General features: G+C 34.9%; 3 protein-coding genes across 12 annotated transcripts; 1 reads left to right on the forward strand and 2 right to left on the reverse strand.

Annotated features, from left to right (window-relative positions):
• Positions 1-33: 33 nt before the first annotated feature.
• LOC138944742 (beta-1,4-glucuronyltransferase 1) lies at positions 34-5,518 on the reverse strand. 5 transcript variants are annotated; one of them, XM_070315692.1, is made up of 6 exons: positions 5,314-5,497; positions 4,175-4,526; positions 3,658-3,880; positions 2,220-2,608; positions 1,860-2,061; positions 34-478 (listed from the first exon to the last, which is right to left on the reverse strand). In XM_070315692.1, exons 2-6 carry the CDS (start codon positions 4,513-4,515, stop codon positions 266-268), a joined length of 1,368 nt encoding a protein of 455 aa, XP_070171793.1. In that variant the 5' UTR covers positions 4,516-4,526; positions 5,314-5,497; the 3' UTR covers positions 34-265. The 5 variants fall into 5 exon arrangements, with proteins under 5 accessions (XP_070171793.1, XP_070171794.1, XP_070171796.1 ...); XM_070315695.1 differs by having other exon boundaries at positions 391-478; positions 2,234-2,608; positions 5,314-5,513; XM_070315694.1 differs by lacking the exon at positions 34-478 and adding an exon at positions 1,200-1,667 and having other exon boundaries at positions 5,314-5,517.
• Positions 5,032-10,445, forward strand: LOC138944741 (uncharacterized). 4 transcript variants are annotated; one of them, XM_070315689.1, is made up of 8 exons: positions 5,040-5,559; positions 5,727-6,020; positions 6,108-6,241; positions 6,331-7,496; positions 8,054-8,293; positions 8,365-8,697; positions 8,856-9,089; positions 9,243-10,445. In XM_070315689.1, exons 4-8 carry the CDS (start codon positions 7,154-7,156, stop codon positions 9,497-9,499), a joined length of 1,407 nt encoding a protein of 468 aa, XP_070171790.1. In that variant the 5' UTR covers positions 5,040-5,559; positions 5,727-6,020; positions 6,108-6,241; positions 6,331-7,153; the 3' UTR covers positions 9,500-10,445. The 4 variants fall into 4 exon arrangements, with proteins under 4 accessions (XP_070171792.1, XP_070171791.1, XP_070171790.1 ...); XM_070315691.1 differs by lacking the exon at positions 5,727-6,020 and having other exon boundaries at positions 5,032-5,559; positions 9,282-10,445; XM_070315690.1 differs by lacking the exon at positions 5,727-6,020 and having other exon boundaries at positions 5,033-5,559; positions 8,063-8,293.
• Positions 9,200-16,473, reverse strand: LOC138944740 (protein tumorous imaginal discs, mitochondrial). Of its 3 annotated transcripts, none has more exons than XM_070315687.1 (7): positions 16,385-16,473; positions 13,044-13,249; positions 12,142-12,602; positions 11,808-12,071; positions 11,272-11,716; positions 10,808-10,926; positions 10,319-10,410 (listed from the first exon to the last, which is right to left on the reverse strand). In XM_070315687.1, the coding sequence occupies exons 2-6, from the start codon at positions 13,237-13,239 to the stop codon at positions 10,817-10,819; spliced, it is 1,476 nt and encodes a 491-aa protein (XP_070171788.1). In that variant the 5' UTR covers positions 13,240-13,249; positions 16,385-16,473; the 3' UTR covers positions 10,319-10,410; positions 10,808-10,816. The 3 variants fall into 3 exon arrangements, with proteins under 3 accessions (XP_070171786.1, XP_070171788.1, XP_070171787.1); XM_070315686.1 differs by having other exon boundaries at positions 10,815-10,926; positions 16,385-16,472; XM_070315685.1 differs by lacking the exon at positions 10,808-10,926 and having other exon boundaries at positions 9,200-10,410; positions 16,385-16,472.
• Between the last annotated feature and the right edge of the window lie 80 nt (positions 16,474-16,553).

A 16,553-nucleotide genomic window follows, 5' to 3' on the forward strand; every position in this document is an offset into this window, starting at 1 on the left:
GTGAATATTACCGTAAAATTTACTTCTTTCCGTATAAAAATCTTTATTTCCGCGATGGTATATTCGAAATACGATCGATATATATTCTTCTATAAGTCTATAATTAAAATTCACGATGTCGCCGAAAAATATTCTTCTATTGTGTTCGTATACGTCAGATATATCAGGCATCGCTTGCGCGTCGAGTGATTTCTCTTTATTTCTTCCTGTTTTTTGTTTTTTTCTTTCTTTCAGGGGAAGGAGATTACGTTGATATTTAAAAGTCTCATTGCGCGCATCTACGGTTAATCGGATATTGCTTGATTAGACGTTTCGTCACGCGTTGATAAATCCTGGCGTTTCGCCTCTCGTGCGGCCGGAAGAATTCCTGCGTGGCCGCAATGATCTTGTGCGTTTTCCGCTTGATTCCCGGAGTATGCACTAAAAAGGCACCATCGAGCACAACTAGACGATAATTCAGAAGACACATCTCGAACATCTGTATACAAAGTGAATAAGATAGAATTCCAATTATGTAAAGGCCAGAAAATGTCTAATGAGATATACGACATATAATTTATTATCTAAATTATATATATATATATATTATTGATATACAAGGTAAGGAAAAAATATGGAAACCCTGAAAAATTTCGAAAAATATAAGTTTTACAGAAAATTGTTTCCAATAAAAGTTGCGGAGTTTAAAAAGATCTACTTACTGATCTTATCAATTTGGATGGCGTCAAGGTCAGAACAAGGTTACTTTGAATTTTTTAAATGGAAACCCCTCTTTTTTTATTACATATTCTTGTAGCCTTTGTCGAGACCTTTTCAAAACATTATAATAAAGTATTTTTTCATCAAATATTTTTCGAATTATTTTATATCTTAATCTGACATATTTTGATATAAAAAATAAAATATTTAATTTTCGATAATCTTACCGTAATACTTTTGTGTACAGAATAATGAGACAAATCAATTAGTGTAAAATAGAAATTGTTCTTAAGAAAAAGTATGTAATTATTTACAATGTATTTTTTTAACAATTTGTTTTTTTTTTTACACTAATTGATTTCTCTCATTATTCTGTACATAAAAGTAAGTATTACGGTAAGATTATCAAAAACTAAATATTTTACGAGATATTTTATTTTTTATATCAAATTATATCAGATTAAGATATAAAATAATTCAAAGTATTTAATGAAAAAATACTTTATTATAGTGTTTTGAAAAGTTCTCGAGATAAGCTACAAGAATATGCAATGAAAAATGAGGAATTCCATTTAAGAAAACATCGATCACATTGACCTCACCTTGAAAAGATCACTCAAAGTCAAGTCTATATTTTTATCATGTGGCTCCTTTGGAACCCTACAACTTTCGTCTGAAACATTTTTTGATATCTCACTTCATTTTGGAAAAATATGCCCGCGTCACTATAAATGCCCCACCCTGTACATATATATATATATATATATACCTTTCAAATATATCTCCGTCGTAGCGACGGAGCATTCGCTACCAGGCACGCGGCTAAAAGTCGGAGCTGATTTGGCCAGATTTTACTCAATAATAACTCCTTTATTAAGCATTACAGAAAAAAAATAGTACAGGATTTTTCTGTTCAGTTTATTGTGCTCTATCTGTTCACGAGCGTTGTCAAAGATGTTTTGGGACACCTTGTATATATATATAATTATTATATATGTATAATTAATAATAATAATAATAATTTATATATATTGTATTTATTTGTATATAAATTTTATATATAAATTTATGTATTTTTTCAGATATATAATATATAATTATTCGCAAATTTTTTAAATATTTACCGTATCTGGAAGAGAGTCTGTATTTAAATAAGATACCTGGGCCATTTTATCCTGTTTTCCTTCCCAGGACATCTCTTCCGTATAGAGCGGATCCTCGCGCGTGCCGATGAAAACTGGCTCCCACCTGTGATGCGGATATTCCCTTTTGGTGATGATGAGCGGTCGAACCCTGCCTGGATCCGGCCTGATCATCCACCTGGCCAGTCCGGGAAATCGCTGGCAGTGCGGACAGAGGAATCTAGGACGGATCCATCTTGTCGTTATCGGCATCTTATTTGAACGTACATTAGTTTCGACACAGATGCTTCATTTTGAAAAATCTTACTCGAAAATAGGTATATCAGTATTTTTAAATTTAGAATTCCCGATGTTACTTAAATCTCCGTGTAAATCTACCTATGAAAATATACCGCTAAACCGGCTCGGCAGGCAGCGAGGAGTTCGCGCTTCGTCGCTGGCGGCGGTTCGTTGGACTCTATCTCGAAGACGGGTACGACGAAGATCACGCCAACCTTGGGCGACCTTTGATGTACCATGTCCATGAAACCGGAAGCCAGCCGCGCGCTTGGCAGCAGCTCAATGTCCGACACCAGCACGCGGGACGTGTTCGCCGCCGTTCTCGCTACATTCCGGGCGACATTGATCGGATACATCATGCTCATCTTTCGCCTTTCAGTATCAGCCTGTCGCCACTGAAGATCAGAGGCGGCGCAATCGCCTCGAGTACGACTGATCGCGCTCAAAGCGGGCGGTCGACCCGCCGGAAACATCAGGTGGACGGAAACCTGCGATTGTCGGATCCTTTCAATAAGCTGTGAATTCTATACTAAAGAATATATGAAGACAGAACGATAGAGCAAGGAGAAAGCATAAGTAGATAATACTATGTGTCCTAAGAGGGACAGGTGACTGTAAAAAACAAGAGAAAATTGCATCCATAATCGATCGCAATATGTATTATATCTTATCTTTTTATTAACATCGTTACAGCAGTTGCTATGGTAAGTGAACAGCTCGTAATGATTTGGATTTTTACTCGAAATATAGATTTTAAATTTTAGATTATTTTCAAGATATATATATTATTTATTTAAGATATGAATTTGATTCTTATCGAGATTTATATCTTAAATAAGAAATCTCATATTTTGATAAATTAATATATATCTAGTCTAATATTTTATCAGTTTTGGATTTCTTTTGTATTATTTACATTATGTTAAATGTTAGTTTGTTAGTCTGTAAGATTTTTGTGTAGTTTAGCTGTTGCATAAGACCTATAATACAAGCAATTATAGCAGTTCGGCACTTTTCTATAACTTTCATTTATGAATTGCATGCAGAGTTAAATATTCTTAATATAGAATCTTAATTAAAACTGTTGACATTCTATATAGATTAAAACAATTGTGCTAATCGCAAGTGTGCATATTGATATAACGGAATCCGCGTTTATCATGTTTTTATAGTAGACGTATTGATTCCGCTTCATTAACTAATGTATGCCATATGAACGATTCCATGTTGTGTGTCTAGAAAATTATTTCAACCGTAAAAAAAAACTAAACTCTGTCTGCGATATCAAATTATATATCAAATTATATTTACATAAGCAAACTGATGAAATAATTTTCATGAAAAGTAACGAAAGATATATCTATAAAAAATTGCTTGCATGTACGTGATAATATAAAGTAAAGTATCTTTTTTATATAGGATATTCTAGAAGCAGCATTTACGGACTCCCGGATATATCGACAAAAGTATAAAAACTTTGAGGGTCGACAAGTGTTGCATCACAGACGAGGTTCGTGACATAGAAGTTAAGGGAGACCTTGTACATGGCAGGCTCGCACCGACAGGCCCGATCAAGCTGAGCGACAGCGAGGCCGGCGTCGAGGCCTGGTGCGAACACCGCCAGGCTGAGCGGTCCCTCCCATCGTCTGGCTAACTCCACGATCCCGTAAACCTGATCGGCAGTGGCATGTGTAGACAGCGTGACCTGGGGCAACCCATCTGTCGCTTCGATGGCGCCGCGCAATACGAATGGTAGGACTCTGCACACGGAGAAAAAGAATTTCGCCATTACAGCAAAACCATCATCCATCGTTTATTATATTCAACGCGAAAACGAATCAAACTTTTTATTATCTCGTAACAAATTATTCGATATATTTTAAATAAGAATATTAACAATTTTTTTGTTAATACGATAATTGATGAACTTTGCCATACGACAGCATAAATTTGCCGTGCGAGCAAACTCTTTTTTTTCTCCGTGCTCCGTTTTCGATACCATTATATTTTCTAGCAAAATAAAAATATTAACAATCTTTTGTGCGGTTTTGTACCTGTAAGGGCTCTTCTCGCCGATTTCGGGGCTCCAAGTGAGCTTGGACGGTGGATAAGAAAGGACATCCGGTAGACCGTGGTACCACTTGCAAGCACTTCCGTTATGAGGTTGCCGACCTGTCATGTACATGCCTGCCGCATAAGCGGGCGGTCCCGGCGGACCAGAATCTTGCTGCGAATTCGTATGGCCGCCGCTCGGTATCGAAATGCTATCGTCATCATGAAAAACGATTGTCGTTGTCGGCAATCGAAAATCGCGGCCGAACAGCAAACGACCGGCCACCAGGAGAGACAATACGAATGCCGGCCATACTAATAGCCTGCGAGCAAGGCTACGCATCGCTTTCTTGTCTGAAGATAGATTTAGAATTTAATTAATTTCATTTAAATGTAGTTTTTGCATCTAGGAATTTTTACAAAATCAAGAAATTATATGTGTCATGTCAAGAGTATAATATCTAGGACAGTAATCTTGCAAAGAAAACGCTACAATATAATGTATCCTTTTTAGTATCGACTGCTAGATTTTTTTCGCGAACATTATTAGAGAATATATTAATAAAATAAAAAAATAAATCTTGCTTTTTTTTTTTAAATAAAACTATTTCCACAAAAGATAAAAATTATGGCAAAAAATACTTGAATTTTTATTTAATATCATGATAATATTATATTGTATCTAAAATTACATAATATTATATTGATATTTGCATCTATATTGTAAATATATATTTTTAATATTTATGTTTTCTATACATTTTATGTCGCTGAGCTTTGCCTTTGATGCAACATACTGCAATTATAAGTTTATTACAATTGTGGCAACTTCTCTATATTTTTTGCTATCACTTTTTCATTTTGCTTCTTTTTTATGGCACATTATTTTATGCAGATAAATATACTTGACACTCTTACTTTCTTAATATGTTTTATATGATAAAAATATCTATAGGATAAAATGTAAATTATATATTCCGTATTATCTATATTATTTAATCTTCAATTGCTGTTATATTTTTAGCAATGTGGAGAAGTGTTTAGGAATGATTTTAAGACACGATACGTTTGACACATGCAAGTAAAGCTGTTAATTGACAAATCAATAACGAATGATTGTTCGGGTTCTAAACTCACGCACCTCAAGAATTCCTCGATCTCGTCGTCGATCGAGAACAGTAGAAGAATGTTCCATATTATAAGCGCAAACGGCGGATCCTCCGAGGAACATCCGCCGTGTCAAACTGGCACGGGGTGACGTTCACTGAGGGGCGACACCGCGAAATATCGCAGATCGATGTCGCGCAAACGCTGTTGGCAAACCGCGAAGATGCGCAGCCGAGGAGTCATGATTGCGGGCAAAGGAAGAGAAGGCCGCTAATGACATGTAACTTTTAGAATTATCTCCATTAATAATCTGAGATAAATCTTAATGACGAATTTTTTAATTTGATTTTTACATTTTAACAGAGATTTATATAATTTTCTTTCTCTCTCATTTATTGTATCTTTTTAGTTTTTAATATGTGTCTTATATTTTTCGTTTGTCTATAGTCTATATATATATTATAAAATGTCAAAGTATTGTACCTATAAGTCATCGCGTATACAAAATCTACGGAATATTAAAGCACTGCACACGCGAGGACAATGTACGCAAGGAAACAAGGTCATATGATCGATAATTCAATAATGAGCGCGTATCGGAAAAATACATTACTTTGCGTAGAGAGAACGCGGAGAACATAATTTACATATTTTACATATTTATAAACGATGAAAATTGCATATAAGGAGGAAAAACTGTGAGACAAGTATACAATGTGACACAAATATGACACAATTAATGTTAGGAATAACAATATAATGTAAAATATAACAATTAAAGTTACGAATTATTACATTATTAATACCGTTGCTTGTTGCGTATTACAGAAGTCGACTGGAAATCGAGGTATTGCATGACGAAATAAAAAAATTACAGCCATGTGCCCTGATTGACTATAGTCGAATGAGTGCACTACACGTCGGATTCATCGTACGAGCACGTCTAATCGAAAATGGGAAACGTATGCAATTAGTTATAGACAAAATACTATGGATTATTTAAGAGTCGTCGTCATTGATTCTAAGAGCGTATTCTAAATTCTAATTTCAGCGCGATTCACATATACAGAAGAGTATTGTATACATATACCAGTACTCTCTTCCGGTTATGCGGTAGTGAAACGTGCCGAATGCATGAAAATTTCGTTCCACAAAACCAGTAGTTCCTCGACTCCTCGAGGTGTTGAATCGTCGGCGTGTTTGTAATTTTGCTTCTCTCTTTCCCTATCTTTGTTTTTTTTTATTAATAATTTTTGACGAAGTTTTGAAATATTATATTATCAATGCTTGGTCATAAGGTCAGATAAATATATTTATCGAATTATATCTACTTGAGAATGTTTATATTTAGCTGGCAAGTTATAGCTAAGTGAAAGATATGAAGGCACGTGTTGTATACATAATTTATTATCATCATAATTCATATAATGTATATTCAACAGCATACAGTATTATTATTAATAAAACATAAAGCATTGTTTCCATATAGAACTCTCCATCATCGATCGAACTCTTATGTACATGCTCTTACATGAATAAACAACAAAAAAGCCCTGTAAAAAATAGATAAATTAAAATTGCAATCGTGTTGATGGATCGAAATTTATTAGAATCGAAGTCTCTATAGCTATACAATTCCTTGGGAATACTGAAGAAGCGCGTCTAAGGAACGCTTTGCGAGATGAATCGATTCAACAAGCATGCGGAGACATCATCGTTGACCATCAGTTGAGACGAATCTCCTAAGAATCTCCGAAGAAAGAACTAAGAAAATGAGAAAGAAGCATGACGCGTAAAATATAGAAGATTATATAATCGATTGCAGAAGACCATGATTAGATTGTAGAGCGCGGTCACAATCTTGACCTTAACCGATGCATGTGCCACTTTTTCCACGACCACCGGCCGTTGGGAGCGTCGCGACGCCCATCAGTGACGTGCCGGACATAGCGACGTTACCACGCAGTCCGCCATCCGTCGTGGCCGTACCGCGCAAACGACATGCCGAGGACCCGCGGCTCTCTCTCATCTCCCGCACCAGAAAACAGCATCGTCGCCTCTGCAGAAATTTGGTTTATCCGCGGGTCAAGAATGCATCTATTCTCTTCAAGGATGCTGCTGCACGTCGTAGTATCACCGAATTTCGTGTGAAGATGATGGAACACCATGCAAAGGATGACGAGAGGGACGACGACGACGATGTCATCTGCGGCGTCGGTAGATGTTATTCGAACTATTACAAGTCAAATTTTAATTTATATATATGATATAAATAAAACACTGAAAAAATAATATTGAAAAAAAATTTATAATAATGCAAGAAAAGTTGAAGATATATTGCAAACAGGCTTGCAAAATATATTTTTGGATGATCAATAATTAATATCTTATAATGATGCGCGCGCGTTTAAAAAAGGCATTGAAAAAAAGTCTATCACGTAATAGTATTTCATATAGAGGAAACGCGGTATAACATTAATAAGAGGGGGGGACATGTGTAGGGTACCAAGTTTCAAATATACACAATCGATTACTAATGTAACTTTCATCGAGAATCTAAAGACAAATTGAGTTGACATACTCTTTGGCACAATCATTTTTCAATATATCCCGAACTTTTAACTTATAAAAAAAAAAGAACACTCGGAGACAATATGTTTATACACATATACATGAAAGATTGCCTCACATGTGTATATGTACCTTATAAATTTTGTTTCCTTTTTTACCGCATATACATATAAATAATAAATTAAATAATAAATTAAAAATAGATATTACAGATACACCAACTACGATATCCACGGATATCTCGCCTCGCTTGAAAAACGGTATAATACCAACGAATTGGACAAAATCCGTGGCTATTCAGACTATAGAAGGATTACCGCTACGATTGAGAGTATTACCATCTCTCAGAAATATCGAAGAAGATAACGGGAATTCCTCTTCCGATTCATCGAGATTCTGGAACTATTTAAAATTTTTGGGACGATTATCGTTCTCGCAATTTGGTACGTCCAGTTGATTCGAGTTTTATAATTTTAACATGGTAGTTAGCAATTTTTAACATAATTCGTCGCAGGTCTTTTATGGCTACTCGTTATATGGACGGTAGCAGGCGCGGCAGCGTTTTGTGCCGCGGAAGGACCACGTGAACGCGAGCAGGTCGTGTCGCTGAAGAACATGCAGAAAGATCTGGCGATTGGGCTGGCGACAGAGTTGCGACAATTGCGTACAGAACGGGATCAGGACGTGGAACCGTTATGGAGCGACAAAGTTCGTCAGTATGTAGTCAAACACGAGGAACTTCTCCTGGTCGCTGTTAATTCCGGTTACGGCGAAGGCGGCAATAGCGGACAGTTGTGGACATTTCCTGGATGCGTGCTGTTCGCTATATCGCTGATCACTACTCTAGGCATGTTAATTATATATAGAAATTAATTCTTAAATAACTAGCGTGAAAAATTGACTCTATATATAAATATAAGAGTACACGTCTCAATCTTTTTTTATATTCTACAAATTATCTCGTATCTTCTCAATTTATTCCTGCTATGTTCTTGAATTTTACAGGCTTCGGAGCGCCTGTTCCACGAACTAATACAGGTCGCACGATAGGAGTAATTTTCGCCGTTATTGGCATTCCCGCGCATTTTCTTCTTATACTAAATTTTGGCGTGATGGTGGCAGTTCGTCTACAAAGATTCGCATTTACCAGACGAGGTTTGCGACTTAACAACGTGGAATCCAGCTATTCCACGATGCCGATGCCAAAATGGGTCAAAGTTCTACCGTTCGTCTGTTCAGGTAAATAATTATTTCGACTGCATATATTAATTATTGTTACACGAAAATTTGTACAGAAATTACAGAATTTGATAGATCAAAATATAAAAATTATTTGGACAATATTAAGGTAAATATAATAATTAAAATAAAACACCTTTATTTCTATTGTAGTTGCTTACTACATTTTGGGAATACTGTGTTTTGGTATAGCGCGATCAAGGCCGATTGCAGCGAGTGTATTATTTCCGTTGGACTTCACCGCGGCGGGCGGTCTTTCCACCATTGTCGGTCACGTACGGATATTATATGGTCTGTATTTAGAAGGTGCTGTCACTATTGCGGCGATAGTGGTAGCTGTGTTACGAGTATCAGCGACGCAGAGTCTCACAAACATCGGACTGAAATATGGTTTGTTGATCGAAGCTTAAATTCTCATAGAATTTATTTATTAAATAGTCCATGTCATATGTTTTAATGCGTTCGATAATGAACTATCGAGCTATCAGTAATTAAACTACGCGAAAAAAGTATAGAACAATTAATTTTTTACTTCGCAAATGCGTTTCGTCATCAAACATATCGATTCAATTGTCAAAATAATTTTTTGTACAATTTATATCCATATAGATAAAAATTTCTAAATAAGAAAAAGAAACCAAATATGAAAGAATACATGCAGTTTCAAGTATATGCAAAAGGATGTAAATGGTGTTGTAAATGTGTGAATTTCTTATTTTACAAATATACATTGTCACACGATTAAAATGGATAGATTTGTATACTTGTATCTCCATGTACACTTTATTTAAATAAGATTTAACAAATAAAGACAAACTTGTGTGCTATGATATAACTGTACAGCTAGGATATCTAAGCGATATCAGGTTGCCCTCACTTATTCACGCTCGTAAGAATTTTATTCACATCATGCTTTTATTTAACTTGATTAAAAGTGTACACGACTGCAATATATGCCCTCTACGACTCCCATTTGTAATGATAATATTAATATTGTATATAATATTAATATATCCAATAGCATGTATGTAATATTTTTATATTTATTAGCGATGAACAGCATTTTCTAGATCTCTATAGACTTAGATGTTACGCGATTACATCTAAGACATTTTTTGCCGTTGCATTTCAGCAGCATTAGTGTCATTTTTGCTGCCAGCATCCGATGTGTCTTTGGTATGCACGGGCTTATTGTAGTGTTTATCTCCCGGATGTTCGGGCTCAGATGACAAAAACTGTTTTTTCTGATTAGGCATATTTCCCAATGCTATTCGTATAGACTCCACCAAGTGTAGCGGACCTGAGTAACTCTCTTTTGTACCTGTGGATAAACAATAAATTGTAACAATATATTTATATTCTTTCGTGTCAGTATGTTTACTATAGGATGTCCAAGATCTATCACAGAAACTTAGTTGATTGTAATGGGGAGAATTCCATAATAGTGATTTGAAAATCGTGATAAATAATTTTATCATGAAACTTTTGTGCCATAAAATAAGAAAGAATTTACAGCTTAAATATACTTTGGTTAATCTGGGCATAGAATTAGGAAATTGTATTAATAAAAATATCTACAATTTCACTTATAAAAGGAAAAAATATTTTAGATTATCAAAATAGTTTTGATCTATTAATTAAAAAGTATTATGCATTTAAACGATAAATGAATTGCAGAAATAAGTTATGCTCTTTTCAATAATTTACTTTTTACTTACTACTTACTCCTATCCAAATATAGCTTTTTTAATTTTTCCAAGTAGACCATCGTTTTGATTAGTTAGATTGTTTTGGATATCTTGTCTCGCTTGAGTTTGCACCTTTGGACCTGCTGTGCCTAGAAAAAACATTGAAGCTACTAATGAAAGAGACTCAAAGTAATACATGTATTTCATAAATGAATCAATCTTCGTTATTCTAACTTTTATTGTTATTACAAAAATTTTCATGTGAGAGGAGAACTCGTTTGTTTCATTTTGACAAATACCAATGAAATGCATTTTAATGTTTTATTTAATTAATAGTAGCAGGTACAATCGGGGAAAACTCAAGCGACTCGCAAGTATATATATCGTAATCGAGATGAATTATTATAATGTCAGATGTGGTAAGGATGTCAAAGATATATATCACGAATATATTCTAAATGACGATTTAGTTTTTTTTCATTGTTTGTCCTTACCGTCTGTTTTATATGTTATACCATATATATTGCCGGGGGTATCAGTTTCAAGTTCGGCGTACGCTTGTAATAACGCTCGCTGCTTATCAGTCAATTTTTTAGGCACTATGACTTTAATGGTCACGTAATGATCGCCGTAACCAACTCCGGCAACCTTCTTTAACCCTTTGCCACTCAAACGGATTCGCGTATGGGACGATGTGCCTGGCGTTATTTGGATAGTCTGATCCTCGTATACGCCCTCCACTCGTATCGTACCGCCTAATACCGCTTGCGCCAGCGAGATTTCAGCTTCGGTGTGCACATCGGGGCCATCGCGACGAAAATATCGGGACTTCTCCACACGGAATGTCACAAATATCTCTTTGTTGCCGATCGGCATACGAATCGTTTGACCGTCTTCCACTCCGGCGGGAACCGGTACCGTCACTTTCTTACGTTGTACCTATAAAAATACAGCGCGATTAAAACACATGATGGTAAATAAGAAAATGGAATGATTCTTATAATAATGACTGAACAAGAAGTATTCATACCGTTTGTCCTTTCGTGTGACACACTGTGCAAGGGAATTTGATGTGTATTCTTGTGCCTTGACAATATCGACAAGTCGAGCTCATTACAAAAGGGCCAGTGCTTATTGTTTCCATTCCTGTACCATTGCAGTAATGACATTTTGCCGGTTTCGTCCCGAGCTCGCAACGTGAGCCACGACATTTCGGACAAGCGTCTATTACATTTACCTCGATATCTTTATTCACACCTCTGGCAGCTTGGGAAAATGTTAAATTCATTATCACCTGTATAAGAAAAATATTAGATTTATGCTGCATTAATTAGAAAATAACTACAACACAGATATTTGTGTACCTCTTGAGCTGCTCCAAAACCGTACGTTGTCTCTGTAAAATCTTCAAAATCATTAAAGGCTCCACTTTGAAATCCAGCATCGCCAAATATTTTTCTAAACAATTCCTCCGCGTTAACAGATGATCTATACTGCCAGTGTTGATTGTAATTTTTAGTTCCCTGATTACCCATTCCCATCCCCATTTGCTCAGAGGTTGCACCCCATGTATCAAATTCCTTCCTCTTAGTATCATCACTCAATACTTCATAAGCCTCGGAAACCTCCTGGAACTTTTTACTAGCATCCGGATCTCTTTTATTTGTATCAGGATGATATTTTTTAGCTAATTGATAATATGCCTTTTTTATGTCTTTGGCTGAGGCATTCTTAGAGACACCCAGAATCTCATAATAGTTGCGTCTTAACAATCTATTTGTTAAATGTATGGCTCTATGTGACTGCACTATCCTTCCTAGAATATCTAAAATAGAAATTAGAAAAAATAATATTCAATATCATCAAACATCTAAAAATCTTGTCCTAGATTAAATCATAGATTTGAATTGTTCGAATATCTAGAGATATACAGTTCCATTGTAAATCAGCTGATTATGTAGTGACATTTTGAGAGAAGATATCTCAGCTGTCAGATTTTTCTGGAACAGTATCCTCTATTCGTCTATTCTATATAATATATATATATATATAAAGCTCGAAATTATAGGTTATGTTAACGTGTTAGAAAATCGGCGTATGTACCGCATGTATCAAACGATAGCAGAAATAAAGGATATAAGTACAAGCGATTGAAATACTGATGCGAAAAAGTCGTCGGCAAACTGACGAAGATATAAGCCTAACGTAATTCCATCCGACAATGATGTAATCCAAAAATTCGTAATATCGAAGGTATATACTTTACTTTTTTCTGTTTTGTTGCGATTCGGACAGCCGACAGTCGACGCAACGGTCATCAGGTGTCGCCGATATGTGTTGCCTTGCTGTAGAACGTTACATGAGAATTTTTTTAGCTTATTATTACCAATAAAGTTGATAGTTTTCGGAAGGAAAATCACAATCAAGCCTTTGCCGGTCGCCATGTTGCACGAAAAACGCATGGCGTATGGCCTGCAAACAGTAAGGTTACACCATAGACATAGGTTGCGGTCGAGAAGACACTAGAGAAGCTTCGAAACATCGCATTAACCAATTAGAATAAAGAAATCTTTACTCTCTTTGCCCTGATTGGTCAATCAAACGCTTCGACGTTCACAAGAGAGAGACAACTATGATTTTCTTTCTCCCTTCCTTCCGACATGTTCTTCTATCGGGAAACAAAGGCATTCCCCTTCCATTTATATATGTTCTAAGCTTGCGCCCTCTATATATATATTGGGTGGCCCATTTTAATCCATCCAGTCAAATATCTCAAAAACCAAGCCCGGAAGAGAAAAATGTTTTAAACAAAAGTTGTATGGCTTCAAGGGGGCCATAAGATGGTGACAATGATTTGACCTTGGAAAATCATTTGAAGATCATGTGAAGGTCAACTTTAAAATCTTAAATAGAAACCCCCACTTTTTATTTAGTATTCTTGTAGCTGATATCGAGAGCTTTCCAAAACACTATAATAAAGTATTTTTTTATTAAGTACTTTTTGAGTTATTTTATATTTTAATTTGACATATTTTGATATAAAAAATTAAATATCTCGTAAAATATTTAGTTTTTGATAATCTTACCGTAATACTTCTATGTACAGAATAATGAGACAAATCAATCAGTATAAAAAAAAAATTGTTTTTAAGAAAATTATTTACAATGTATTTTTTTAAACAATTATTTGTTTTTTTTGGCACTAATTAATTTGTCTTATTATTCTGTACATAGAAATATTACGGTAAAATTATCGAAAACTGAATATTTTACGAAATATTTTATTTTTTATATCAAAATATGTCAGATTAAAATATAAAATAACTCAAAAAGTACTTAATGAAAAAATACTTTATTACAGTGTTTTGGAAAGCTCTCGATGTCAGCTACAAGAATACTAAATAAAAAATGGATGTTTCCATTTAAGATTTTAAAGTTGACCTTCACATGACCTTCAAATGATTTTCCAAGGTCAAATCATTGTCACCATCTTATGGCCCCCTTGAAGCCACACAATTTTTGTTTGAAACATTTTTCTCTTCCGGGCTTGGTTTTTGAAATATTCGACTGGATGGATTAAAATGGGCCACCCAGTATATATGCGATAACGTACTCTTCAACGGTGAGCACACATTTTTACATAACGCATAATCACAAACATAAGAAAATTGATTGGTCCATTTTCTTATGCATAACGAAACTGACCAATCAATTTCCTTATGCTTATGATTATGCGCTTATGCAAAAGTGTGTGCTCCCCGCATTCCTCTCATATGCTATGCTGTGTTCCGATTCCTCACCCGGGTGCACCCGATATTATAGTATATGTTACGTATACTGTGGGTGCGGTCGGGAAAACACTAGAAATGCTTCGAAGCGTTTGATTGACTAATCAGGACAAAAAGAGTAGAGATTTATTTATTCTGATTGGTTAATGCAATGCTTCGAACCATCTCTAGCGTTTTCTCGGCCGCAGCCATAGGGCTCGTTCCACTTAACGACCACACGCTCACGGTATCATTTCATCTTTGTTGTTCATCGAAAGTTAAACAAAGACAGATAATGCTCGCGAGCGTTGCGGTCGTTAAGTGGAACGCGCCCATAGTTTCCTGTTAGAAATATTTCCCGCGTTGTTTGAAGCTCTTATCTCTAATAGCGTTTTCGAATGAACGGGTTAAAACTCAACCCGGTTCAATTAATTACTATATTTTACTATGAATTCAAACCTTTTATTGGCAGAGACGATACAATCATTAATCGTTTTGAGAGCGATTAAACCTGCTATATTCGAAAACGCTATAAGTAAACTCGAGCTGGCCAGATCAGAGCTCTTAAAACTTAAAATTTTTGGTATATAATTCTAAAGGTTTTTTTTTATATATATAAATGTATCATTTTATATATATATATATATAAAGTATTATATTGATTAATATTAATATTCAAATATGTAGAAGTCCCCATACAGCACAGAACATTGCAGCAACATTTGCAACATTGCCGCAATGTTGCTGCAATGTTGCAATATTGCTGCAATGTTGTTACAACGTTCTGTGCTGTATGGAGTCCTGTGTACATGAATATAATATTTGATGATGCATTTGAATGTAGCTTTGCTATATAAATATATACGATATTGTCAAGTGTAAATAATATACAGTAAAATTTTTTCTATTTATTTATAATAGGAACGAGATGTGAAAGCAAAAATTGTATATAAGAGAAGCCAATTTCTATATTTGAACAATGTGCATTTTATTATTCTACATTTTTATTTTTTTTTTAAATTTGCATAAATTATAATTTGAAGGCAAACGATTTTGCACACGAAGGGAACCGTAAACATTATTATTTCGCTCTCTGTTTCTAGAAATCTACATCGCACATCATAATATATAATATATTATGACTTTCACTTTGTTATGTGTTCACTTTGCCGTTAAAAAATAATTGAAGAAGTAGTAGAGAGAAAATTTTCGCAATGAAGGTGCAAGTTTCTTTTCACGAACACACAAGGATTTAAAATCCTTAAAACAAATAAATAATTTTACAAATTATTAATCTTAATTCTAATAGAGAATAAAGAATCAAATGCGATATATATTTTTCATTAAAAATTAATTATATTTTTAAACAGAAGAAATAATAGAAGAAATAGGATTAAGATAGAAATAATTCATCTATAGAAATAGTTTGCATATGAAATTATCAATGCACACAGTACTTCGAAGAAGAAAAATTTTTCGGATCAAAGAAGAAGTTTCGATTGGCACAGAAATTTGTCAGGGTCATATATTCTCCGGAATAGCTAATTGATTATGCGAAATTTGCATAACAAATAAAATATCGTTAGGTTAGGTTATCGTTACAAATTTCAATCTTTCTTTCACAGCGAGGAAACTTCGGCTTCTGATGTTTTTATCCATATTGAAATTTGCGTAGAAAAATCCTCATGTCACATGGGACATTAAACGTCAATCATCTATAAGGTTTCTTTCTTTTTACGCCATGATATTGCTATTCGTTTGTCACAAGAAGCGATTAAATAACAATATTCAGAATACGTAACGTGTCAATGCCGATGAATGCCTGTCAAAAACTGCTTACTTGCTGCGATCTGGGAGAGATCCCGGGCGAGGAACTACCTCCTCAGGTGAAATATCACGAGCGTAAATGTAAATTAATTTTTTGTTTTCGCAAAACTGACTTTGTTTCTTTTTTTTTTTCCAGCAGCGCGAGGTCATCTTTCTCTGCGCACGACACAGGACACTTCGCA

Source organism: Polyergus mexicanus, unplaced genomic scaffold (genome assembly GCF_030449975.1).
Source record: "Polyergus mexicanus isolate NDT 795.1 unplaced genomic scaffold, iyPolMexi1.0 SCAF_2, whole genome shotgun sequence".
Lineage (NCBI taxonomy): Eukaryota > Metazoa > Arthropoda > Insecta > Hymenoptera > Formicidae > Polyergus > Polyergus mexicanus.

Bases quoted from the DNA above. Each gene is read 5' to 3' on its own strand.
- LOC138944742 (XM_070315692.1), bottom strand. From the start codon at position 4,515: ATGCGTAGCCTTGCTCGCAGGCTATTAGTATGGCCGGCATTCGTATTG. The intron at 3,881-4,174 runs GTACAAAACCGC...CTCCGTGTGCAG, and splicing joins GGCGAGAAGAGCCCTTACAG to AGTCCTACCATTCGTATTGC. The intron at 2,062-2,219 runs GTAGATTTACAC...GATCCGTCCTAG, and splicing joins TTAGCGGTATATTTTCATAG to ATTCCTCTGTCCGCACTGCC.
- LOC138944741 (XM_070315689.1), top strand. From the start codon at position 7,154: ATGCATGTGCCACTTTTTCCACGACCACCGGCCGTTGGGAGCGTCGCG. The intron at 8,294-8,364 runs GTACGTCCAGTT...AATTCGTCGCAG, and splicing joins ATTATCGTTCTCGCAATTTG to GTCTTTTATGGCTACTCGTT. The intron at 8,698-8,855 runs GCATGTTAATTA...TGAATTTTACAG, and splicing joins ATCGCTGATCACTACTCTAG to GCTTCGGAGCGCCTGTTCCA.
- LOC138944740 (XM_070315685.1), bottom strand. From the start codon at position 13,239: ATGCGTTTTTCGTGCAACATGGCGACCGGCAAAGGCTTGATTGTGATT. The intron at 12,072-12,141 runs GTACACAAATAT...TTTCTTATACAG, and splicing joins GTTTTGGAGCAGCTCAAGAG to GTGATAATGAATTTAACATT. The intron at 10,411-11,271 runs GTAAGGACAAAC...GTTTATCCACAG, and splicing joins TATAACATATAAAACAGACG to GTACAAAAGAGAGTTACTCA.